We start from the raw sequence: 26952 nt of genomic DNA, 5'->3' as shown, positions 1-26952 counted from the left end.
ATATAAATTGACAGAATGAAATAATTGTATTTCTTTTAATACAATTTTATTTATATTATATATTTTTAATGATATTTAAAATAATTTTTTATTTAACAATTATTTTTATTCCTCAAACCGTTTGATAAAATTAGAGTCATTATTGTCAGTGCTCAATAAATAAATTCTAACTTAATATGTTAAATTTACAATTTAAGATACAAATAAAAAATAAAATGAGAGAAAACCTATCCATTTAATGTAGAACACATAAAGTAAAAGGACAATTTACTTCAATTAAAAAAATTATTTTTTCTTTCACTTTTGCTCACATAGAGCGAGAGAAATTCATTTCATAATTTTATTCAGTTATATATATATATATATATATGATACTTCATTATTGTTTATGTACTTTTTTTTATATGTCAATATCTTTTGAATTTTATTTAATCTTTTAAGTAAATAAGAATTAAATTATATATAAAGTTTCTATTATTGTCTTATTTGTTTAACCTCCTCTTAAAAATGCTGTAACTGTGCCCCTGATCTAAGAGTTTGCAATTTGCACTGAACAAAAATCACCAATAATCGGCTTTCTCATCTCACGATGCCTCCTGCCTTTCTCTATTAGGTACTCCTTGCTATCGAATTGCCAAAAATTTATAATTAATTATAGATAATTTGTTTTTTTCAAAATTGAACTCCATGAATGAAAATATACTGAATTCACTGTCGAGTTATATAAAATTTAATTCGATTGTTTTAATGAAAGTATTAAGCACCTTGTGTTATGTTATTTGTTTAGTATATTTAAGATCTGGACATTTTTAATTAATCATATCCTATTTGTATTAACTCATATAATAGTTAATAATTAAGACACCTAAACACAGATCGTCAAATTTAAGATTCAATGTCTAAGGGTCTTAGCTTGAACCCAGCGGCATCTTTATTTTTCAGGTAGCATTTTGCCCTGACCAGTAGTATTACTTTGTGTCAAATAAAGCAGCACCCACACTAGCAAATTATTGGAGGCTTCATCACCAGCGTCTTAACGTTCAGTAGCTTGTCTCGCTGCAAATTCCTGGATTCATCTTCATCTTTTACATGTCTTTTGGTAAAATGAATGCATTAATCTGTCTCACTTCTATTTGTCAGTCATCCCTGAATTCGTTTGATCTTCCGCTTCTTTTTAAGAAGATTTATACTCTTTGTACGTACACTCTCCACCGTCTGTGGAATCTAATATCTAATTCATTATACATAAATAGTTGCCTTGCTTTATGTTTTTGGTGTTCCCTCTTTTTCCCCAGTGTTCTTTTCGATACCTTAGATGCCAAATGTTGTTTAAAGGAGTCACTTTCAATTCTTTTACTGGATTTTACTTTTTATTTTCTTTTTATAATTGAAAAAGGGTAGATTGAAATTTACGTTTTAGATAGTGAATAATGTATCAATTAATAAATAAATATTCGAGTGAATGCAAATGACAATTCTAACAATATACCTCATTTCCTCCATCTTTTTAGGTGTAAATGCACAATTAACTCAACATTCTTAATCTGTGGCGCTCCCAATCAATGCAATCTTGCCTAACTTTTTTTATTTGCTGTTTACTTTTACAAAGCCAGGTTCCATTCCATTTCGCTTCCGATGCTGCTGAAAGCCAATGATTAATTGGTGCCAAATTCTCTTTCTTTTTTCGAGCAACAAGCATGGAGCTCAACAATTTCGTCTCTCTGTAACCGAGCTACCTACCTACATTTGACTCTCAAACTTCCATCCCCAGTCATAATCGTTAACAGAAGCCTGTGTTGGCATGCATGTTTTCAAAACCTTAAGCCCCAAGAACATGTTCTGTCAACTACAGAAAGTTGTTACTGTGAAAGCCACTTGTGTGAGCACTTCTTCCGGTTGTGTTAATTCATTCGATTTGATTTCCAACTACCTACATCAACTATTGGCGTTTTGTTGTCCGAATAATTATCAAGATGGTGGTTTCAAATTCCCATAAAACATATTTAATTTTAAGTAATTAAAAAATGTGTCTTTAAATCCTGAATCTTGAAGTCGTAAGAGTGACGTTAATATACATAAACCTTATCCAACTTCCCTTTCCGTCCCTGAAATGAGGAAACCTCACCTCTCCGACTCTATTAATAATGCAGCTCCTACGTCTAGACCATAGCTTAACTTGTTAGCAAGTATTCTTTTCGATGTAATACCACCAATTTTGACCCACACAAGGAGAGAGCAAAACGGATTATGTTGAACTTGATCATTAGCAAACTCCATTACGAGTCTGCAAGCAATTAATAGGCCGAATGTCCTTCATGTTTTGACGATCGATTTGGTTCCTATATATTAAACCTGTCAAACAGTTCCCTGCTACCAAACAGTTCAATTAAGGATAGCAATCTTCAACTTCTTCACCGAAAAGTCGACGCTTTCAATTCATCTGAATTTTTGCAGACTGAGATGACAAATATTGATGGTGGAAAGAGAAATGAGTCCCATCATGAGGATTTATAGTAGAAAAAAGTTAATGATAGATATTAAAAAGTTACTTTAAAATTTGTTCGATTTGAAAGGGAATGAATAAATTGATGATGTATTTAGTTATCGAATATTTAATTAAATATTTGTAAAATTACGTATAATAACAGCTAACCCTTCTCTATATGAGTCAAAATCTAGAGGATTTTCCATTCAAATGTACCCTATCATGTGCCTGAAATCTGAATGCATGACGATATACTAGGGCATAAAATCAATGTCATATTAAGTAAGCGGAAGAAACATATCACACACAACAAATATGACTTTATGCTTGTTGACAAAAAAAGATATATAGTACGTCGATTGATGAGTTGTGTGCTAGCCAATGCACTTGTCCCGAAGAGATTGTATGGCTATCAGCATTGCCATTAATTAGTGGCGCTGTCATCCACTATTATATTCATTACCTTTCACATGACAAGGACCATGCATCAACCTGATCATGTACGTATTCTCTTCTTTCCCTTGGATGCCAAGTTACGATATTTTCCAACTGATCATCGTGTATTACTGTTAGAAAAGAAAATTTGACAATTCTATTTCCGCAAAGCAAACGCAACACCATTTAGAGGAGGTATCGAATTAGTTTTCCAGGCTTTGAGACCATATTATATGTACCTGATAAGCTCAAACTTGAATGCTTAGACGACCATTGACTGGTCATCCATATCGGCCGTGATAATAAGACTGACATTCAGACTATGATCAATAATATTCCCACGTCTCCCCATTTCTTGCGAGTTGCGAGTAAAACTCTTGAAACAGGGTCGATGGCTTTGATTGAAAAAGATCGATACCTATAAAAAACAAAGTTGAGTACTGGTACGAATGAGCATTTTCATTGTGTTGGAGTAGTGCGCATTAGGAAGCTAAGGATTTTATTTTTGCCTTTTTTTCTTTGCACGACAAGATTGTCATACGGAATGGAAATGGTATTGCAGATGCATTGTTATTGGAAGGAGTAGTTGATAATGAAGCAGTAGTGTTTTATGGTGTGACAAGAACCGGGACAAGATGTTGAGATGCACTAAAGATACATGGAATCTCATGCCTCAACGCATGAAATAAGTAGTGATGCTTCACTTTAGTGCAACAATGACTAATTATTTTTGGCATTCCGATGGCTCCATTGCTTGGGATATCTTTCCGTGGAGGCAGCTGGGGGCATACCCTTGGCAATGGACATTATTCGCCCTGCTGCCTCTTTAATAATTGTGTCCTAATTGAAAGCATTTTGGCAAGCCCCTTCTACCTTCTTGGGTTTTTGCCTTTTTTCCATTTGATATGTATGACAACTTTTGACTAAGATTAATTAGAAGGATTAAACTGTTGGAACTTAATTTATATATAAGGTTTTATCACTTAATTTGTCTAATTTCCCCAACATAGAAGAGGGTAGAATATATATATTTAGTTAAGGTTAAATTAAATTTTAATTAAAGCAAATGCTCCAACTTGAACACACTTTTAAAATAGGATAAGTATGAACATATATAATAATGCGGTCTCACCAATAGCTAGGTACGTCCTTGACTTTCAAGTTATGGAGCACTATATATCAACTTATTGTATTGGCAATTTATACTAAGAATTCCATTAAAATAAAACACTACTTACATAATCTTACTTCATCAAGCTCCATTCCCTCATGATCTCCTCATCTCCCCCAAAATTTGGCTGCAGAAGCCAAATGTGTTCTTCATGGATATTAAATTGTATGAACATAAACATGGAAAACACTAATAACATTGAGATTAAAATGGGGTCGCCAGGCCACTCAAAAGAGACAAAAACCACAACAGATACCAAGCTAAAGAAGGGGTTTGCTCTGAGTGGCCACTAAGATTGTTTTACCAAAAGCTGGAAACTTTCCAGGAAACAGTCAGAAACATTAGTGAAAGTAGGCAAAACAAGGTGATCAAATAAAGAAAGTAAGATTGCTTCTTGTACTATTGTACTCTTTCTCTCTTTCCAAGTCTACGCATCCATGAATATTTTTTTTGCATTGCATTTGTGTCCTTTTCTCCGCTGATTAATTCCCCACTTGTTTTCTTTCCATAACCCCAAATCAAAACCTGGCTGTTGCCAATTTTTGATGGAAAATCTCACTCTCCTGGAGGAAACTACATCCATTCAAAAAAGGATTTGTCTGCTTTGTTTTTTTTTTTTAATTTTTTTCCCCTTTGGGAGGTGCTAGGACCATCCATATACCGCTAGTAATAGATATGGATTGAGGTGGCCAGCTATTGCCCTGATGAAAATGACTGGGGGTAGAAGCTGCTTCAAAGTGATGGGGTGAGATCAGACCTCAAGTTGTTGATAAACATTGAGATAACATATCCACTTTTTACAGTCTCATCCAAGTTTCAAACCTAAAATGCTCTTTGCCTTTATTGGCCTATCATCATCACCTAGCTTTTTTGGATGGCAGTAGAAGCAGACTGCGATTTAACATCTTCTCCTCATACTCACAATTAATTACTCATTAATTAATGATGGATGGTTCCTGGCCTTTGCTTTGCCTCAAACCTCGTTTATTTATTTACTTACTTACAACTAGTACTATGTAAATTATTTTTTGAACGAAGTCTTCTTTATGCACGATTTTTTATCCCTTTTATCATTTTTTTATTTGTTTTTCAACTTTTTTTTCTTGAAAAGTTATATAATATTAATTGATTTTATATGTCGACGGTGAAATATTTAAATTTTTCACATTAAATATTTGAGATAAACAGATGATCAAAATCACAAAGAGATAAATATGTATAATAATAATTATTTATGATATAAATGGAAAAGGTTGATACTAATTACAATATTCTAGTGGAAAAGATAAAATATTGCAATATGCGAAACTAATGATGCATAAGAGACCCACAACTGTTGACTACGAATAAGGTATTCTTCTTTATTGGGATTTTCTTGCCACGTGTAGTGATCAAATGATGATTAGAATCTGGTTTCTACTTTAATTTATTTTTTATAAAGAGAAAATCTATATCAAGTAATTAGAACAATATAATTTATGGAGTTTTTGACAAAGAAAGTGGCAACAAAGCTGTGCTGGCAGCCCGGCGCCTAACCACTTTAGATTCTTATATAGTTGTTATAATCCAAAGCAGGCAATTTTTGGTATTAAAATGACAATATCCTTCTTCTTTGGCATATAATAATAGTTTTAAAAAATTCATTAATCAGTTAATTAATCATGCTAATAGAATTAGAAAAATGCCATTGAGTAAAGAATCGAAGAATCAAGCCAATCAAACCAACAAGAGAAAAGAGAAGATAGTTTGATTAGCAAAGGGCAGAAATGAGAAAAGCAAGGCACTAAGACACCGTTAGTGGAGAGGTGTAAAAGTTGGGACGCGTCTCCCTTAATTTGATGGCAAAGTGGAAAAAGGTGTAAAAGGAAGGTGGGGTTGCTGCAAAGCGAAGACACTTGGCAAATGTACAAGACCCTAATGCGGTGCCAGGGAATCAACTTTGCTGTGGTCTACAGTAAAAAGTTCGAAACATTAAAGTATGGAAAGTGGAGAAAGATCATGTACTGGCTATAGCCACCAGATATTTCTATATAGAATCCAAAGTGTGCATGGGATTTGGGAGTAACCCTGGATTATTCTTTATTTAGTGTATTAATAAAGGTAATTATTAGATATTCATCTAAGCAAGTGCTCTTAATCATTAATTTAATCAGTGAAAGGTGTATATGCCTAATCTTGAACTGTTAAAACGATTTTTTTTGACGGTAGTCACAAGATGAATGTACTGAAAAATATATATTGAGTCTTGATACTTAGAAACCTGAAAAAACAAAGAAGAATATTCGAAGAAATTATCACATAAAATCTTTTTACCGTACAAGTTTACAATTTAATTAAGATATGAATCCATTAATGTTGACATGAAAATTTGAGTTGAAGTTGGAAGGTGGAGATCAGAGTTGGGATTGAAAATGAGGATATAAAGTAGGCATCTAAACTTGGTAAATTGGTGAGTCTACGAGGATACCTGGTTAATTTTGAAGCAAAGAATAAAAGGAGAATGAATGAGGTTGGAATAGTTATGGAAAGAAATGAATATTTTTCTCAATGTCAAGGCTCTCCTGCGGGATGCTGATTTCATGTCCAATATCTCCAAATTAATTATTCCAGGAATCCCAGTTATTTCCTTGAGCTGTATTCAAAGCCATTGGTGCAGTTTGGTCTCTTTGGTCCATTTTCGCCTTTTGTAGATGATGCAACGCAAAGGGCGCTATTGTAGATAGCATTAGCTAGTACAGTAACTGAGGTCGAGAACACGTGTGTTGTTGAGTGATTAGTGTTACATGAATAAGAGAGAGAAAAAGAAAACAAAACAAAAAATAAGATAGCATAGAGGCTTGGAGGATGATGGAGAGGAGAGCTGACAGGTCGTTGAAGAAGGGAAGCCAGCAAAAGTCGTCTTTTTTAGGAAACACGACACGACACAATCTGGAGCACAGCGCCTCTCTCTCAATGGGAGGCTGCCACCTGCAAGCACCTCCCTCTTTTCTCCGCGGATGAACAACCCAAAGCCCCAGGAGAGAGAAAGGACATAGATACCTCCCCCTGGCCTGGCGCTGCCCTGGCCCTGGCCCCAGCCCCTGTTCATTTCCTGCTCCATGAAATTGAAAGCTAAAAAAACACCCAAAAAGCAAAATATTATAAAAAAAAAAAACTACTTTATCACACCCTTTTGGCTCTTCATATCAAAATGAATCTACTCTTTATATATTCTGATCTCTCTGTACTATTTATAGTTTTCTTTCAAACCTGGCAACTATTACTAGTATTTTCCTTTTCTTTCTCATTTCGGATTTTAACTTTGAAACTTGAAATCATCTCAATATAACTAGGAAATAATTTGAATTGAGACTAAATAGATTCTGAAATAACTTGAATCTTGAATTGCTTCAACTCAAAACTTTCGAATAAAAAAAAAATCTAAATGTGTTTATTATGCGTCTATTTTATGGACGAATAGGAAATTGATATTAAAATGAATCAATTAAACAACATCAAGTTCTATAAACAACGTCCAAGTAGTTTTACAGGTATATATGGATTTACGTTAACTCATTAGATTTTACATTGCACTGATATCAATCACAAAACAATTTATTTTCAATTAAAAATATTTTATTTTTAAGAAATTATGAAATGTTTCACAAATTGATTTTTTTTTTCTCTTAAATTATGGGTGATGACATGATTTGAGATGGAAGAAATGCTCTCCAAACACGTAGACAGGTGGAAAGGGCATAGCAATCCACGAATACATCCCCCTTGGACCGCCCAAAACAAGCCCTTTTGGCTTAGTATATAGTTTCCTCAGGCTCATCTGCCACACCTCAGACTCTATTTCTCGTGTGCTTTCCTCGCTTTTACTAACTCACGTGACTTGTTCTTGCATGTGAGTCGTGATCAGCCCTCTCCGATCCTCCTCCTACTCTTCCTTCACCTCTCCACCCAGCTCTCGATCGCCATTACTCTCCTCCTACCATCTTCTTCATTCCTCTAAAAAACCATGATGCCCCCTGAACAAGAAACTAGCAATATCACCATCCATAATAGTCCGGCCAGCATCATGCTCACAAACAGGACCGAGAACAATGTTTCTGTCCATGCTGAACCATCCGCTTCATCCACCAACATTGTCCCATGTTCTCAAGAGCCAATCCCAGGCCAGCAACAACAAGAACAACAAGCTCGACTTCGGATTTCAGTTCTACGGGAATCCTTACGTCCTGTAACTCTTAAGGTTTTGTACACTCTCCAGTCTCTTGCACATTTGCCTAATTATGTCTAACAGTGGTTAATTATGTGTTTACAACTTGTTAATCACATTGCAGTTTGAAGAAGTAGCCTACAGCATCTACTCGAATTTCACGGCGAGAAGTTGTTTATCCTCGCAAGAGCCGAAACCCAGAAGAAGTGTACTCAACGGTGTTAGCGGTGTTGTTCGACCTGGTGAGCTACTGGCAATGCTTGGCCCGTCCGGTAGCGGTAAAACCACCCTCCTGACTGCCCTTGGAGGTCGTTTAACTGGAAAGCTATCCGGCACCATAACATACAATGGGCGGCCATTTTCTAGCTCCATGAAGCGCAATACAGGCTTTGTCTCTCAAGATGACGTGTTGTATCCCCACCTCACAGTGTTAGAAACGCTGACTTATGCTGCTTTGTTGAAATTACCAAAAGAGCTCACCAGGGAAGAGAAAATTGAGCAGGCTGAATTGATCATAGTGGAACTTGGCTTAGCAAGATGCAGGAACAATATAGTGGGCGGGCCTCTGCTTCGGGGCTTGTCGGGTGGGGAACGTAAACGTGTCAGTATTGGCCTGGAGATGTTAGTGAATCCGAGTCTGCTGTTGCTGGATGAGCCAACTTCAGGACTCGACTCCACCACAGCGCAGCGAATTGTGGCTACCATACGCCGCTTAGCACGCGGTGGCCGGACCGTGATCACCACCATTCACCAGCCCTCAAGTAGGTTGTACAGGATGTTTGATAAGGTGTTGGTGCTCTACGAAGGCTGTCCCATTTACTGCGGGCGTGCCGAGCAGGCTATGGAGTATTTCAGTTCCATTGGATTCACACCCGGTTTCAATTTCTTGAACCCTGCTGATTTTCTGCTTGATCTAGCTAATGGTAAGCAAATCTTCCAACTTAAAATTTCTTTTCATTGATAACGGAAATTGCGAAGGGGGGGAGGGATTAGAAGTTGGAATAACCAAACCCAGAACTTGAAAGAATTATTATCTTTCAAATTATTTAATTGATCATTAAATCCATTGCTGCAACCTGACATGCATATTTTATTTTATTTTCTATTATTTTTTAAGGTTGTTGAATATATTAATTTAAGTTCAAACTAAATCCTTCTTCTTCATATTTTATGTTTTCAATCACTGTCATGATGCTTATGTGCTGTTAATATCAGAAAAGAACAATGCTAAAGCCCCAGCAACAAAAGTATCATATATAACATGAGATATGAAAAAGACAACTCTAATTTGAGATTTCAATGTTGCGTTAGCTTGGGATTTAATCCATTTTCGACCACACACACAACCAACCATTAAAGTAAATAAACTTTTAGCATTTATATGTGTAAATAGGAAATTAATGGTCCCTTTGGCTCAACGATTTTCAGCATATCTGAACCTAAAGCTACCGTATTGGTGAGGTAACTAATTAAGATTGGTTTTTTTCCCCCTTTTGCAAGAGAAGCCAGCAGCATGTTAACCAGAATGCTCTCTAATTGAATAATCAGTCATATATTTTAGCTTTAAGCAACGCGGGGCCAATAATTTAAGTCAAAGAGGCCGTCAACTAATTATTTAATTCGGGGTATTTATTTTTCTTTCTTTATCTTTTATATCTTTCTTCTTCTTCTTCTTCTTCTTGTTCTTTTTGACTGGGATTTGTTTGTTGACAATTGAAGCTCTACCATCCACTTGATTTCTAATAATAACTTTTTGCAATTATTTAGCTTTAATTATATAGATATATGTACATGGTGGATTTGAATAGTCTAAAAAGTCAACATAAGCACATTATTTTCGAAGTGATTGTTCAATCAGAAAAATAATGAACACTAAGCTCTTTTGCTATGTGAAACAACTCATATGGAATGATCTAAAGATTTTTAGCTATTCAGAGGTCTAATAATTTATCTTACCTGATTCCTCTCTGTTTCCTGCTAATTACAAGACTGTTTTGGACAAGCAGGTATAGCCCCTGACGCCAAACCGGATGAGCAACTAGAGTTCCATGGCAGAGTAGACCACCATGATGATCAAAATTCCACTAAACACTACCTAATATCGTCTTACAAGAAGAATATATTTCCTGTATTGAAGACTGATATTGACCGAAACTTGCAAGATTCGTATTTGTCAACAGTAATATCATCAAAATCAAGTAAGTAAAAAAATTATAGTCTCCCAACAGGTGCAGCTGTATGCTATTACCATCAGTGCTTGTGTCAAAATGTGAAAGTTCTCTGCTTGCATGCAGCTGCTTTGTATTTATCTGTCAGTGATCATTAGTTTTCTTGCAGGGTGTGAGGTCCGATGGAACACCACCTGGTGGGAACAATTTAAGGTCTTACTGAGAAGGGGTTTACAGGAGAGGAAGCATGAATCCTATTCAGGCCTAAGAATATTTCAGGTCATGTCAGTTTCGATTCTTTCAGGCCTTCTGTGGTGGCATTCTGATGTTTCACACATTCAAGACCAGGTATCGATATCATGATCCTGAATTCTCTCCTTCAAGCTCTCCAAAGCATGAAATTTGGCTTGTGGGGGGCATTTGGTACCGGTGGTAAAGTATAGTCACTATTTTCCCAGAAACAGACCCTAGGAAATTTTATCTGGACGTTATGAAATTAAAGGATCTACTGAATTTATATTTTCAATTAGGCTGAATATCAGGATCAATAAACATTGATGACAAAATAAATATTTTTACAGGTGGGACTGCTGTTTTTCTTCTCAATATTCTGGGGTTTTTTCCCTCTGTTCAATGCCATATTCGCATTTCCTCAAGAGCGGCCAATGCTAATCAAAGAGCGAGCCTCGGGGATGTACCGTCTGTCCTCATATTACTTTGCGCGAACAGCTGGTGACTTGCCAATGGAGCTTGTTCTTCCAACAATATTTGTTACCGTCACATATTGGATGGGCGGCCTCAAGCCATCACTAGTCACATTTGTACTAACCCTCTTAATCATACTGTTCAACGTGCTGGTCTCTCAAGGGCTAGGACTGGCACTGGGAGCCATTCTGATGGACGTAAAACAGGGTACTACCTTAGCTTCTGTGACAATGCTTGTGTTTTTATTAGCCGGTGGATACTACATTCTGCACATTCCTCTTTTCATAGCTTGGTTGAAGTACATTTCTTTTAGTCACTACTGCTATAAGCTGCTGGTGGGGGTGCAGTACTCAGTGAAGGAGGTGTACGAGTGTGAGATTGGGATGCATTGCAAGGTAATGGATTTTCCTGCAATCAAGTATCTTGGTCTTGACAATAAGTTGTGGGATGTCGCTGCTTTGACAATAATGCTAGTGGGATATAGGCTCCTGGCTTATGTGGCCCTGAGAATTGGGCAACCTCACTGACCATATGTATCTGTCAATTGCTCCTCCAGCAATTTACCTGTTGAAAGAAGGGAAATTGATGAAGATGGTCTGCAATTTGATTGCATAATCATGAATTCTGACAGAATCTGTGATCATTCAAGACATCTCTTGTCACATTATTATAAGATTCAGGTCATCCTAATTAATTAAAGATTGGAAATTTTGTTGTCTATTTACATGGAACTTGTGCTGGTAAAGTGGGTTAATCATTATAAGAATCTTTTTCATGGTCTTAGACCAAATGTATCGCATTATCAGAGGAGAATTGGGTAATTAACGGTAAGACAGAAAAGAGAAACATTCTCTCAAAAGAGACAGTTAAGTTAACCAGTGCTTGGATAACTCCCATCTCTGTAAGATTAAGCTCCCTAAAAGGGGTGAAGAATGCTAATCGTTCCCCAAAGTTGCTGCTTACTGTACTTGTAATAATTAATTTGATTCTTTGAATAATTTAATGAATGAAATAATTCTTTTCATAATGGAAAATGCGAAACAGCAGCAATTGGCCAAGATGGAATAGAATCAAGACACTTGATAACTATTTCTTCTAATACGAACCATAAATATTAGCTTAAAACCAGATCGCAGAACAGGCCATAGAAAAATCAGAAAGAAACAAAACAAAGACATCCCAAGGAAGGATGAATTATAAGAGGCCTATCATGTCATCGAGCATGAGATTTTTGAGATGAGAAAAACTTATCCCAGATTATTCTTGCTTCCCAATTCAATGAAGATTGTACTACACATTAAGTTTTTTGATCTTTAGCTATACCGATTTTTGGTTTTTCTATTTCAAAAGTAGAAGTTCAAAAAAAAAAAGAACAAAAGTAAAAATGAGAAACAAAAAGAGCCTTAAAATTTTTATGATCATGCAGGTATCAATAAAAATTGCAGAACAAAATCTGAGTTAGTCATGTCAAGTAGATGGTTAAATGATGCCCTCACGTCCTGATTGAGAGCTACTTGGCCTTGTTTTAGAAGTTAGAATAAGCATCCATTATTAATGAATAATGAGAGTGAAATATGCCAAAGCAAGGGTATCTGATACAAGCATGAGCATCTCCCCAACACCTAGCTCTCCAGCGCAAGGTTATTCTATTCTGTAAGCTCCCACCAATCCACCATGCCTCCACCAAGTTGAACTCACTCATCACTGATATTGGTTCCTAAATCTCAACTATAAATTTGAGTTTGTCTCGGTTAATTTGTGCTACAACTCGAGTCCAACAAATTAAGGTAGAGGCACCTCTGGTTAATTTCTGTGGTAGCTAGCCGGACAGGAAAGGAGAATGGCATCACTCAAGGCTGAGAAACCTGTTGGCACTCAACCCTCGGGGTCAGGGCAGGCCAAGAAGGAGCCCACCAAACCCAGCGGCAGTGCACCCAAAGCTCCGAGCTCCAAGCCGGCCCCTAAGAAGACGGAGCAGAAGCCTCGGGAGCCTAAAAAGAAGGTACATGTATCCTTCTGTTTATTCACTTCCCATAGCAAATTGACGAATCGACTTTTCCAAGCTATTGGGAGCTTAGTTCCAATTAATGCACTTTTAATAATTAGTTAAACGCATGAGACTCATGCATTAATCAATAAATTTTCTACAGGTAATTGATACTAAATTTGTTGCTCTAATTATTATTCTTGTGTGACTGATGTGTCTCAACCTTTCCTATGGATGAATTGGCAGGCATCGGGAGCAAAGTCAGCAGCTAAAGTAGCCAAGTAGGAATAGGAAGACAAGAGCTTCATGAACAGGCCATGGCGCTGGAACTTAAAAGTGTTCAGGATGGTGATCATTGTTGGAATTACAAAAAATATTGCAAAGCTCTTGCCTTGTAATTATTTTTATATATATGCATGAATATGTCTCTCTTTTTAAGCTTTACCTAATCAATAAAAAGTTACTCCATACATATATATATATATAATTGCCAAAAAGTTTTCGTGTTTCCTCTTTAATCATTATAGATTGAGTTTGATATTCAATTTTATTAAAACTACAATTATTCATAGGTGGAAACATTCAATTGAATCATTGAAAATATCTAAAAAGCAATCAAAAAAGTCTTCTCTTTTTTTCACTGCCTTTGAAAAAAAAATGACAAAATAAACTCTCCAATATGTGGCATATATATATATTTACATATATTTATTTTTGAATTTGGGAAAAAGGATTCAAATATGCATTAACTAATTAATCAAATGTTAGAATACATTTACATATGAAATAATCAAAATTTAAATTATAATAAAATAATACTTAAAATTGGAAAAAAAAAGGGGGGGAAAAAACAAAACAAAACTTAAAACTCATACTCACGTTTTCTCTCCACCAGCAGCGGGGCAATGCTTGAGGACCTTGTACTAATATGATGTGGAACTGAAGATGGAACAAGAGATGGAGAGGAGAGGAGACGAGGGCTGGTCATACTTAACAATGCCATGATCTGTTCTAACGACAGAAACACAAGTTGAGAAATGTGTTAGTTTCCATCTCTACCCAAAGGCCTTGCTTGAAACTTAGCAAAACAAAACAAATAAGGATAGGTTTAATTTAAAGAAAGAAGAGAAAGAAATTAGTAAAGCCGAAGAAAAAGAAGAGGTGATGGTGATGATGATGATGGAGAAAGACCCAAACTAATTAAGATAATTTTGACAGAAACGAAAATCACCGATTATTAATTAATTGCTAGCTCCCCCTCCCCGGCCGGCCGGCCGCCCTTTTATCACTACTAGATCTACAAATAATAATAATAATAGCTTTAATACCATCAATATTCATTCAAAATTATTTTGTATGCGTGCTTATTGCTTTTGTCAATTGCTTCATCTTGATATTAACCTAATTATTCCTTTACAAATCACAATCTTTATATTCTTGCGTAGAATTGAGTTATATATATATACTAGCAATATCAGCCCAAAAATATTCTAAGCAAAGCATCTGATTCTGTAAAAAAATAAGACTTGAAGTTACGTTGCTGTCCAGGTCAGTTATTCCATTTCTTGTCTTCAACTTCCACCATCCACTAATTATCACCTTCTGCTCAGCGATTCTAATTCCTTTGCCACGCTTAAGTGCAAGTCTTCTATATATACAGACCATAGAATTAGGGAAGAAAACAGCAATATATATCTAGTCTGTTTCTTTTACTAGTAGTCTAGCAATGGCATCACTCAAGGCTGAGAAACCCGTTGGCACGCAACTCTTTGGCCAGGTCAAGAAGGAACCTGCCAAGGCCGGTGATGGAGCCTCCAAACCCGCACCCAAAAAGGGTGTTGCTCAAAAGCCTCAGCAACCTAGTAAGAAGAAGGTAACATATATATTATCATGCCATAAGAAAAAGTACCCTTTTCTTTTCTTTCATTTTATTTTATACCATCTATCCCTTTTCATGGATGAAAAAAATAATGCATTCACACATGTCATTGTGTTACCATTAATCATCCTATGCTTGATTTATGCTTCATCTGCAGGGCAACGGTGGGAAAGCAGCAAGCAAGCACTAGCTGCCTGGCAATTCAAGTGCAGATTTTCTTACGATTAGAGATCCTGGATATCTAAATATTGTTACTACTTATTTATGTTATGGCTCATGAGCAGGGCAAGTTGATTATTAGGTTTCTTGTAAGTTACAATTCGACAAGATTGCGCTAATGAAATAAAATAGCATCGGCAAGGGAATGAATTTATAGTAGCACCATCAACTTTTTATTTTTTGGAACAATTCAACTCATTAAAGATTAAAATTTTAGTTAAAAAATGAGACTTAATCTATTTGAAAGGCCATTATGGAATTGTTTCAACGTGTATATGTCACAGATTTCAATTTTTAGTTTAAAATACATATTTAATAAATAAAAAAAAACTCATATTTATATATCTAAAATCTATTCAATCTTTTATTGATACATATGATTGGGACATTCGTATAGCCTTTGATGCATGCCTCATGCCTCAGAGTACTTCCATTTCATCAATTTTCAGGTTTCACTTGTTTATATATATATATAACTAAAACTGGAACAAAGAGAAAGAAAGAAGCATCATAGAACGGCGTGTCTACAATCTAACATATCATATTGTTAGTGGGTTTCAGCTTTACACTTCTTCCTTGAGCAAAACAAGGAAGAAACAAATGCTGCTGGACGTTCTACAACTGTAGCCCCCAGCGATGATAACCTCACCTTTAAAACAGAATATTACATATGGCTCAGGCCTAGCCGAATATGACATTTGGGCCTTCAAAACTATAGCGAAGCAATGCCATGTTGAGTTTTCCACTACTTTAGTCCCAAATTTTTAAGAGATAGCTACCTACCTACATTCTATGGTAATATACCCATTCTCCCACAATTGATGCCAGGTAACCTCTTCACCAAGGACAATAGAAAGGAGGGGAAAATAAGCCTGGTAAAGATTATCTACAAAGTAAATATATTTCCATTGTGATATACACATGGGTACATTTGGTAGTATATGCCTTTCGGGGCTGACAGATGAGCAATGGTCAAATGGCTAGAAAGGGCTGACACTACGAGCCAATTTCAACATGAATTCAGGTACAAGGCGTCTTCTTGGAGGAGCCACTGCATCTCTTGCAAGGGCATCTTCATCACCAGCATGTACGATGGCAACAAGGTCTTCAAACATCTCATCTCTGCCACCCCTCATGGGATCCTGAATAATATGTCGGCCAAATATATAACATGTAAATATTTCTCCTCAGTGAAAGTGACATATCAATGGCAAAAGATCCTGAGTTCTGAGGCTTATGTGTAGAGACAATTGCAAACTTAACAAGACAAGTTGGTGCTCAATAGAAGATAGTATACAAATCATGCATTCCTTTCTGCTCTTAGGTCTAGGCTAAACAAGCCTTCCCCATCCTTAAAACCCTCATTCCTAAACTCCAGAACATTTTACTAGAAACTAAAGGACCTCAAACATTTTTTAAAACTAAACGGGCTCTTAGTTTAAAGGACCAAACATATCAAGAGGATATACATCTACTGTCAGCAAAGTCTGCAGAGAAAGCGCACTGGTACATCTAACACACAGAGCATTGTTACATCTTCCATTACCTGAAGAAACAAATCCGTGTGAGTCTTTCCCTCATACAATACGGATTCTGCTTTCCCTCCAAGTCTTTGAAGAGTATCAGCAAAATTTTTACTGCATGGGAAACATGCTATAAGAAGTTTGTATAAATCACTTGGAACATTTGAATAACTTATGGCCTAACCATGCAACAATTATTACTCCAAAAGCATCTCAATACTGCTGAGAATGACAAAACAGTAACCTGATCTAACATTCATAATCCACAAAATTGATAATTAATTATGCAATCATGTAATTCATCAAAGAGGAGATTTGAACCTGGCATCTGAAGGAATGGAATAATCTCCTGTACCATGAAAAAGAATGATAGGAGGAAGGAGAGAAACAGCATGCTTAATGTTCGAGTCCTGTACCAATACTTCAGGAGAGAATCGACGCATAGAATCTTCCCCCTCCATTATGCTATATGAAAATGCAAAGACATTTGTTCAACTTAGGGAAAAAGCAGATAATAGGACAAAACAAGGTTTTGTGTATATAACTTACAATGAAATTACTGACCTTAAAAAAATCGAACGGTATAAACCTCGATTATGGAAGTGATCGATAAGGTTAAAAAGATTGTACCTGTCGGGGAATGTTAATGATAATTGAGCATCACAGAATAATGACAAAAAGGGAACTGCTTTTATTACATTAATATTTGCTTGAATATATATTAAGAGTGAAATTTTGAAACCAAAAACTATTCAATTTTTACTACTAAAGTTATATTCATCATCAATTTAAATTTCAGGAACAGAAGGACAAAAATTGAGCAGTTTTGTTAGAATGCCCATGTCCATTACGTGCTGAAAAGAAAATTTCCAATGGTACGAAATTTTTAATAAATATTTACCCTCCAGACAAACCAAAATAAGCATTTATCTGGGACACACTCCAAGAAACACTGTCGCCTTCACCGGCCTCTTTGATTGCCTGCTCAACAAGTGAACAAGCAGCAATATGCGCACCAGCTGACTGTCCCATAAGATAAATCCTGGCGAGACAAAGCATGAACAGAATACTAAATATAATGAACTGAATTAAAATGGAAATGTTACTAATCCCATGACCCATACCTGTTGGGATCACCTCCATACTCAGCAATATTATTGCAAACAAATGAGATACCTTGAGAAGCATCCTTAACCATGTCACTTATTGTGCCTTGTGGAAAATTTCTGCGTGCAGATTCCAATTATCAGAAGAAGGAAGGTTACACACTTGAAGCATAAATTCAAACAAAAATTAGCTACAGAGAGGCGTCATCCAGAGCAGTATCAAGGGACTGATTCTTATAACATCCAAATATCATCACACCACATAAAGTGGTCATATTGTAGCTAATCCAACAGTAAAAAATTATTATCCAAGGAATTACATATTGTGCAATACATAAATTTTTAGTTCAAAATCCTCTGTCAAAATATAACTTGCCAACTTTGATGAAAAATGGAGATTATAGTCATTTTGGAGATAAAAACACAAACGCTACTTATCATGAACAATTAAAAACAAATGCAGCCTTTTAAATGTGTTCAGAGTGCATCAAAATTCTTTCAGATGCCAATACCATTACAAAGCAAGTGTAACAGTCCCCAGTTAGATATTTTCCTTGCTAATCGGTACCCTAACCACCTTCAAGTTTTCAAAAGAAAGAAACTAGGAAAGAGCAAAGGAGCAAAGAAGGGGGAAAAGGAAAAGAAATGAAAGAAAAGAGACAGGCATATATTCTTTTAATTTTCAACAGACTTTCTCCAGATCCAATGAAATTCAATGATTCATATGAAGATGATAGCTGATCAAGAAAAGTTAAATTCAAATTTGAGAACAAAAGATATTTGTAAAGGAAGACGAAAGGCAACAGTAAAGTCAACAAAAATGAATTACAGGTAAGGCATTCGCAAGAAGTTTGAGGTGGGACCAAGTGAAAATAAAACAATGAAATTGTATTGTAAGATCATCGCATGCCCAAATAGACAAATAACTGCCCCACCAAGAACTTTAAAACTAAAAAAACCAAGAAAAAATCAGTAAATAACATCTACTAAGACATGAGCCCTGCTGGTGATAAAAGATGAGAATAGGTTACATTTTGCAGTTACCAAATCATGAAGGTTTCTAGATGTAATTGTTGAAATGCTTAAAAGGCTAGCTTATAACAGCAGTTATGATACAGTTATAAATTCTCTTTAGCATACAATATGAAGGTCAAAATACAATTTAATGCAAGTAGCAGCGTGTCAATCAGAGAACTTATCAAGAATTATAATTAACTATTGATCCAGCAAAATACTGTCATGTTCTATGACAGAACGTTGCCTCAAAGGGATATATTTCACCTGTAGTCTATGCATGCCACTATGATGTCTCTTTCTGACAACTGTTGACCTAAAAGAGAACCCCATGCTTTATAACTGCATCAAGAAAAAAAAAAAAAAAAACTCCATGAAGCAGATCAAGGATAGCAAGCATGCATCAAAAGAGGAGCCAAAAAGGGTATAAATATAACAACAGAGAGAGTAGCCATAAAAGTGATCAGAACCTGCTTTGGAAACAGTAAAGAAAAAGGAGAAGTGATTAGTATGTACTTCCCCATCTGTTTATGTCAATTACTTATCATCTACGAATAGTTCAGGTATCTTTCAGTCCGATCACACAACAAAATAGAAGCTTTAATCTTCCAATAAAACTAAAAGGGAGCTAGCTGCTGGTACATCAAAAATTTCTACGACATGTCCAAACGTACAACGTCAAAATACAACAAATCACTCACCCAATTATCCAGGCTCCACCAGTTATGAAAGCTACCACTGGTTTTGGCCCTTGGCTGTCTTTAGGTAAATAAAGATCAAGCCTGTAAACAAAATTTAAGCTCTCATGACTGAAATTCTAATATAATTGCAATGATATACATATTAATTGCTTGGAATGCACAAGAAATTGACAAAGACCACCAACTATACCTATTTCTTGGCTGTTCACCATATATTATGCTCCTACGGACCTGTCTGGAGAAGAAGTAGTAATAACCAACTGCAAAAGACGAGTAGGCTTGTTATGCTATTTCAGATCCATAAGTTAAATATAAACTGATGACAGATGTCATACAAGACACGGTGTCAAAACTTAAGACTTTGTTTGGTTGTTACTTTTGCTGCTTGCTTTTTTCCATTTTCCTTTTGCTTCCAAAAATATTGCTATAAAGCAAAATCATAATTGATTAGAAATGACCAAACGACTAAAATCAAACATTAATTCTAACATGATCATTCTGTATATATGTAAAATCATGCATTCTTTATTCAAAATATTTACAATTTTAGTTTTTAATTCATCAAACTATTGTTTACTTTTGTGGCCAAATGAATTTTTTGCTTTTTACTACTAGAAGCGAAAAGCAAGTAGCAAAAGCAACAATCAAATGGCACTTGGTAATAGATAGATAGGAAATATATGGTTGACTTTTTCCAATGATCCAGTTAACACCATGGACCTTGAATAAAACCCGGCATGAGTAACAGTGCATAACAACCAAGGGCAAGAAATCTTGTGATCCATCTGTAGCCTACCCTGAAAAAAATCAACGATCAGGAAAAATCTCATAGAAAAGTTAAATGTAAAAGTGATATAAGCATCTCCAATAACAATAGAATACAAAAAGAAAATTCTGAGTCCTTGAGCAACATATAGATAATAAAAGGATACTGATCTTAAAGTTTAAAGCCTCACAAATTGATACTTCTTCGCTTCTCTTTTTACTAACTCTAATTAATTGAGTTTATTACATAATTGTATCTTCTTAGGGAACTCAGTAATATTTTTTTCAAATTAATCAAAATTCTATTTGCACTCCAATACATACCTTGCACAGCCTACAACTCATGAATTTCTGTTCCTACATCTTCTCTAGTCAGCCAACAAATTCATGCTTAGATCTTCCCCATGAATTTACCATTAACACTATTTTAAGTTGAATTTCAGCTTATTGATCCCAGTTCACTTTTGTCCTTGCTAAACATTACCATACTAAAAGACAGATTCTTTTCTTTTAGGGGGCCAAGAAGACATTGATTTCCAATCTCTAACCATTTGTTTCATAATTCACTAGCAACATACACACATACGTGTGTATGTGTGTAAAAGGAAATGGAAAGTGTTTCTGAAAATATAAAAAGTAAATTCCATTTTTTAAGAAAACAAAAAAGGAAACTAGTGAATGGGCTATTGTTGAGTAAGTGGGTAGTTAAATGAATATTATTCTGTAATTTTATTTATCAAATTAGTAGTATATATATACATGATTCTTGCTGCATGAATTATTAGCTAAAGAATGTAAGGTTTCTGTTAGATGAAGAAGCTAAATTTATCATTGAAAACTTTGAATGGTTCTTAATTAATATAGTAGATTTAAAGCTTCTTTTAAAATCATTAGCTGTAGATTTCTCAATGTAGGATAGTTGAATGCATCAGGAGCAAAACCAACTTCAGAATTTTGTCTCAGGGTCATAGTACAGAGACGTCTACATAAATGGTCATCAATCAATATCATAAAATCTCACAGATGAACTATTGACTCCTCATCCAATAAGTTACATCCTTTACTGCTCAAGGAATTGGCTGCAGCACATTCCCAACCCCAATGAGCAAATAAAAGGAAAACACCAACATAACGTTATGAAAAGAAAGGGGGCCATTAAAACAGAATATATGTTAGTTCTTTCCCCATTTTTAAGTGAAAATAGAAGTAGCAAAAGATTTTGGCACCATTCCCTATCATCAGAACATCAAATTCTTATTAATTTTTCAGACACCAACACAATTTACCACATTAAACCACTCTTATGAAAGCTAAAGACGGATCTCAGGAAACTATCCTTAAGCACAACAAAAAAGCATTTCCTAGAACGTATGGAACAAACATCCGTTCCTCAATCAATCAAATATCAACTCTCCCAATATAAGAAAGATCAATCCACGAAAACAAGAGATACTACTTGACTGTCAATCCATCAAGACAACATTCGTTTAACATAAACAAAAAAGTAGTCCAAAGAAAACTGAAAAAGAAAACATTAAGAAGAGGGCAATTTCACAACAAAAGAATGGTACCCGAGATATCTTAGAAGTTTCAAACTTAAGCGAGTGATGAGAAACGTCTCGGCAGCAGCATGGCCGACTTCCCGGCTTATAGACTGGCGGGGACTCTCATCTGCTAGCAAAGCAAGCGAGCTATCGCTGGCAGTCCGGCGCCTCCTCTGCTGGTAGTTGATGAAGGCAGTAGAGTTGTTAATATTGCTTGTGCTGTTGTAACTTGAAGCTCTAGGTAGAAGAGGCTTAATAGGAATAGCCTTTTCAGTGTCGAATTGTGAAGAAATGAGGAGGGTCGTTGATGGGTCGGGATCGATCTCAGCTTTCAGCAGCATTGTGGCTGCCGATGCAGAGGACGGATGGTTTGATATGGGCAAGATTGGAGATGGCATTATATTTCTCCTTCTTGTTGGATTTTTGTTTCTTTACTTTGGTTTTTGGGAAGTTTGAGGATTAATCTTGGATTCGTTTCCGGTAGCGAACGTAGCGCTGTCTTTTGCTGTCCGATGCAAAATGTTTGTTGGTTTACTTGTTCATGAGGTTGTTAGACGAAGGAAAGCCTTTGGTGTCCCAGAAAATTGGGAAAACATGGGATTCGAAAATACTGCGAGTACCAATCAAGATTGAAGAGGAGATATGTTGACCAAAACCTGGGCAGGGCAGGGCAGGGCAGGGCAGGGCCAGGCGGTCCCCCGGCAGAGAGAATAGGGTCGGAGGGATAAAAGGAGAGATGGAGGGGCAAAATGGCGGCCGGGTTGCTGGTTTCAGGCTATTCTGGTTTGCCACATGGACGTTTCCATTATTAATAAATATTGTTATCAGTAGTAGTTTTTGGAATTTGATCTCGTACGAGTTGAAATATTGGAAGTTGGAATTGGTCCTTGTCTCTATTTGCTCTTTTAGTATTCCACGGCCTAAACTCTTCCCTATTAAATAAATGGTTTTCTTAAATAAAATTAAAATATTAATTATAATTATGACGAATATATTTTCGTCTAAAATATTTATTAAATATAATTAATTAAATATGTAATAAATGAGTCATGAATTATAAGAATTAAATAAATGTATTTTAAATAAGTTAAACAAATTAGATACATTGAAGATGTGAACCTTTTATGTCCAAATAATGTGGACAAGATAGTCTGCATTTCAAACTTACTTTTTAACTTGACGTGGTAGACAAAGTTACTCGTAATTTGACGAAATGTGGTATACAAATAATTAGATGGCATGTCAGCAAAGGTGGAGCCTCCTTATAGGATTGGGGTTCATGGCACCGAAATTTTAAAAAAAATTTATAAATTTTTTTAATAACTTTTTAAAATAATTTTTTATTTAATAATTAATATAAATAAAGAATAATAAAATAATTTCATATGTTTGGTTCAATTTTAAAGTTTTTTTATTTTTTTTAAATTTATATTATTATTATTATTATTTGTTTTTTATATTTATATGTTCTAAATTTTTATAATTTTTTTTTACAAATTTTTACAAATCGTTAGTCATATTCCTTTTTTATCATTTTTTATTATATAATAAGTGAATTATATCTTTTACTTGTTATGTTTTTCTTTGTTCTGTTGTGTATATTTTATTTTTTATGATTTTAATTTTTAAAAATAAATAATTTATTATATAATTTTTAAATATAAATTGTAGTGTTATATTGTTACTTAAAATTTTATTAATATATTATTTTTTATTTAGAATAACTAATTCATTTTAGTATGTATATTGTAAACTTTAAGTAATAAGGATATACATACAAATTGATAGAATGAAATAATTATATTTTTTTAATATAATTTTATATTATAAATATTTTTAATAGCTTTTAAAATAATTTTTTATTTAATAATTAGTTTTATTTTTCAAAATGCTTAATAATATTAGAGTTATTATGGTTAGCATATTGCTAGTTAAGCTCAACAAATAAATTCTAAACTAATATGTTAAGCCTATCAAATTTCTTTTTAAAAAAATGAGTATACTAATCCAAACCTATTAAATTTTAATATAAATTTAAACCTATCATAACATATTATATCTTAACAATTCAATCTAATAGTTTATCATAACATATTATGTTTCAATAGTTAAATTCAATAACTTAATATGTTAATGAGTACTTTAAGAGACAAATAGAAATAAAAGGAAAGTTAGAATATACAAAGTAAATAGATAATTTATTTTAATTTTAAAAATTATTTTTTCTTCCACTCTTACCCATAAAGATGCAAAATATGAGAGAGACTTTTTTTTTAATTTTATTTAATCATATATATATATATAAATGACATCATCACTTTTGTTAATGTGTAATTTTTTGTATGTAGAATGTTTTTTGAATTTTATTTAATTTTTTAAATAAATGATAATTAAATAATATATAAAAAAATTTAAAATATTTAATATCTTTTGCTGTTTGATCCCTTTCGAAATTGTTTTAGTTTCACCTTTGCATGTAAGGATTGGCTTGTCGTGAAATGATCATTGGCTGGAAAAGTTGCCGGTGGGAGTGGCTTTGTTTGGATTTAGGAGCAAATAATGTGGGGATGGATTGTGTAATTGTTGGAGTGTGTCTGTCCTTAACGTCGGGGTTCAATTTCTTAGGCCTCGTTGAAGTTGGGCTTGCTTGCAGTGAGAAGGTTTTGGTGGAAAAAGGCCAATGTTAACCAATGCATGAGCAAGGGCTGTTGATGGCTTCTGCATCCGCGCATGTGATGTGAATGAGCAAATATACTTGGTATTCAGACCTTCATCTCCCTTCATTTGTTTCTTTCCAAACTTGGTGTACACCCTTTTGCCGCTTTTATTTGTTCATATTAACTTCGCCCATATTCCAAATCCCACCTTTTCTATGGTATTAGAATCTCAACTTGAACTCGATATTTTTAAAAATATTAAAATTAACTACTATTAAATAAGATTAATTTAAATTATAACATAACATTTTTTTCAACTGTATATGAAAATTGTTAATTTTTACATTTTCATTTCTCTCGAAATGTTTATTAAATTAATGATAGTCATTGAGATAATTAGATATACACTCAAGTAATTAAAATGATGAAACTAACGTATGTGCTTGCCAAATCCAGAGGATCATCAAGTGATTAAAATGATGAATTAATGACCTGTTGGGAGGAGAGATATATTATTGGAGGAATTAGAAGAGAGAAAAGATAAGGTATAATGTGAAATTAATTAATCATGGCATTGCCGTTGGGCTAATGCATGCTTAGTCTGCATGCCATTAAGCCATAAGATAAGGTTTTAATTTCCTGCCGTACCTTGCTTGTCCAATTTTCCAGCTTCCTCTAGCAGTTCACGTTGAATACCATTCTACGTATCTGATATGCAATGCTGTGTGGTTGAAAACGTAATTTGTTTGACGATGGGAAACCCAGAATAAGCGATTACTTTAAATTAAAACTTGTAATGATCAAATCCAGTTCATCATCCTCTGCTTCGCTTGTTTAACATTCCTACACGAAACTAACTTTAAGTCACACCGATATCAACGAGGAGTAAATTGTATAATTAGTTGATGATTTTTTATAATATTTTATTTTCATCGTGAAAAAGATAAATAATAATAATAATAATAATAATAATAATCATAGCATTTTTGACCACCGTTGATGTTTTTTGACCATAAAGAGAGGAACAAAGGAAAGATTAGGCCATAAGTTACTCACATCTTGGAAGATAACCTTTAGGATTAAATATTGAACAAATGGAAAACGACCAAACATGAATTACTTGTTTCAATTCTTTTCCCATGTTTAGAGGATAGCTGAAATAAAATACCATGGATGAGGATGCCAAAAACTTTGTGACTTACCATTCTTTTGTATTTTGCATCGTGCCATGGGAATTAGGCGCATGATTCTACGCAGGCAATGTTGAATCCTTACAGCCCGAAATTGTATACAGTAATGATATGGTATTATACATCTTTGTAATATGATAATAAAGAGGCTAATTTTTTTTTTAAAAAAAATTAAATACTATATTCACCACAGAGGAAACCAAATTACAATTTGATTCATATATGTTACTTTCAATTTTGAAAATAGCAATCCTCAATCATCACAGCACCCTATACCCAAAACAAAAACCTACACAGTTCACTGGTATTCGCTTGCCTGCTAGTTGCCCTCCAAACAAGAAAGGCCCCTTAACTTTCCAATAAACAAAAAAAGGGCTAATTGGAACCACACAAAACAACTAATTGAAAGGAATCATAATGTGTACATAGTAATAAATAGGATTTAGATTAGATTAGATTAGATTTACCCATTTGTATCATAATATTCTTTCCAGGATTGTGATTCTTAGACATCTAGGTAAGAAAAATCTCAATCACTTACAATAATTGATCCCAAAATTGGAGAGTAATGCATACTTGAATATGGTAATAAAAAATTCATGGATCAACACTCGACATATAGAATTCATTCGTTTAGTTACATATCATATATATACATCTGTATCAATCTTTTCCATTTATTTCTTTTCCCTTTCCAAATTCTTCGACAGCACTTTTGGTTACCAGCATGGTTGATAGAATTGGAATCAACCAGCCATTTCAAAACCAAAGGTATGACGATGGTGGAGGTGCTTGTATACATGAAAGATGCAAAGCAAGAGCATATACTTGGCAAATATCCCAGGTGGCCTGGGTCTAGTTTGTTGTACCAAGCGTGATATGCGAAGGTAGAACAACGGCTAGAATTTTCGATGATCTTTTAAAAGTATTCTTTCTCAAGTATATGCCCCCAATCAATGAATCATATGGAAGGGATTGGATATCAATCCACTTCTTAAAGAAGACAAGATGGAAATTTCCCGTTAAAGTATAGGATATTCCCTAGCTAGCTCCTTTGTTCTTGCATTTGCCATCAACGTTAAGGTTTTTCTGGCGTAATAGTAATCCAGAATCGTATGCTTGGAATCATCTTCACATGCTTTGGAAGGTTGAACCAAACATTGTACACTCAAATTAAAGGGGAAATAGAAAAAAAAAAA

The 26952-nt window shown here is 34.6% G+C and overlaps 2 protein-coding genes across 3 annotated transcripts; one reads left to right on the top strand and one right to left on the bottom strand.

Moving 5' to 3' along the window:
- Nucleotides 1-7909: 7909 nt before the first annotated feature.
- Nucleotides 7910-11958, top strand: ABCG21 (ABC-2 type transporter family protein). The gene is made up of 5 exons (XM_021444733.2): nt 7910-8328; nt 8420-9218; nt 10302-10493; nt 10633-10811; nt 11045-11958. The coding sequence occupies exons 1-5, from the start codon at nt 8095-8097 to the stop codon at nt 11693-11695; spliced, it is 2055 nt and encodes a 684-aa protein (XP_021300408.1). The 5' UTR covers nt 7910-8094; the 3' UTR covers nt 11696-11958.
- A 3816-nt stretch (nt 11959-15774) lies between these two features.
- On the bottom strand, nt 15775-22736 carry LOC110428803 (putative isoprenylcysteine alpha-carbonyl methylesterase ICMEL1). 2 transcript variants are annotated; one of them, XM_021444723.2, is made up of 11 exons: nt 21934-22736; nt 20318-20394; nt 19788-19857; nt 19598-19678; nt 19164-19238; nt 17901-18002; nt 17678-17818; nt 17341-17406; nt 17098-17241; nt 16800-16890; nt 15775-16395 (listed from the first exon to the last, which is right to left on the bottom strand). In XM_021444723.2, exons 1-11 carry the CDS (start codon nt 22302-22304, stop codon nt 16234-16236), a joined length of 1380 nt encoding a protein of 459 aa, XP_021300398.1. In that variant the 5' UTR covers nt 22305-22736; the 3' UTR covers nt 15775-16233. The 2 variants fall into 2 exon arrangements, with proteins under 2 accessions (XP_021300398.1, XP_089641838.1); XM_089785712.1 differs by having other exon boundaries at nt 20318-20389; nt 21934-22073.
- Nucleotides 22737-26952: the final 4216 nt, after the last annotated feature.

This window comes from Theobroma umbraticum, unplaced genomic scaffold, assembly GCF_002168275.2.
Source record: "Theobroma umbraticum cultivar Fairchild unplaced genomic scaffold, ASM216827v3 scaffold_4583.0, whole genome shotgun sequence".
In the NCBI taxonomy this organism is placed as follows: domain Eukaryota; kingdom Viridiplantae; phylum Streptophyta; class Magnoliopsida; order Malvales; family Malvaceae; genus Theobroma; species Theobroma umbraticum.
This window is presented reverse-complemented; position numbering and strand designations above follow the sequence as displayed.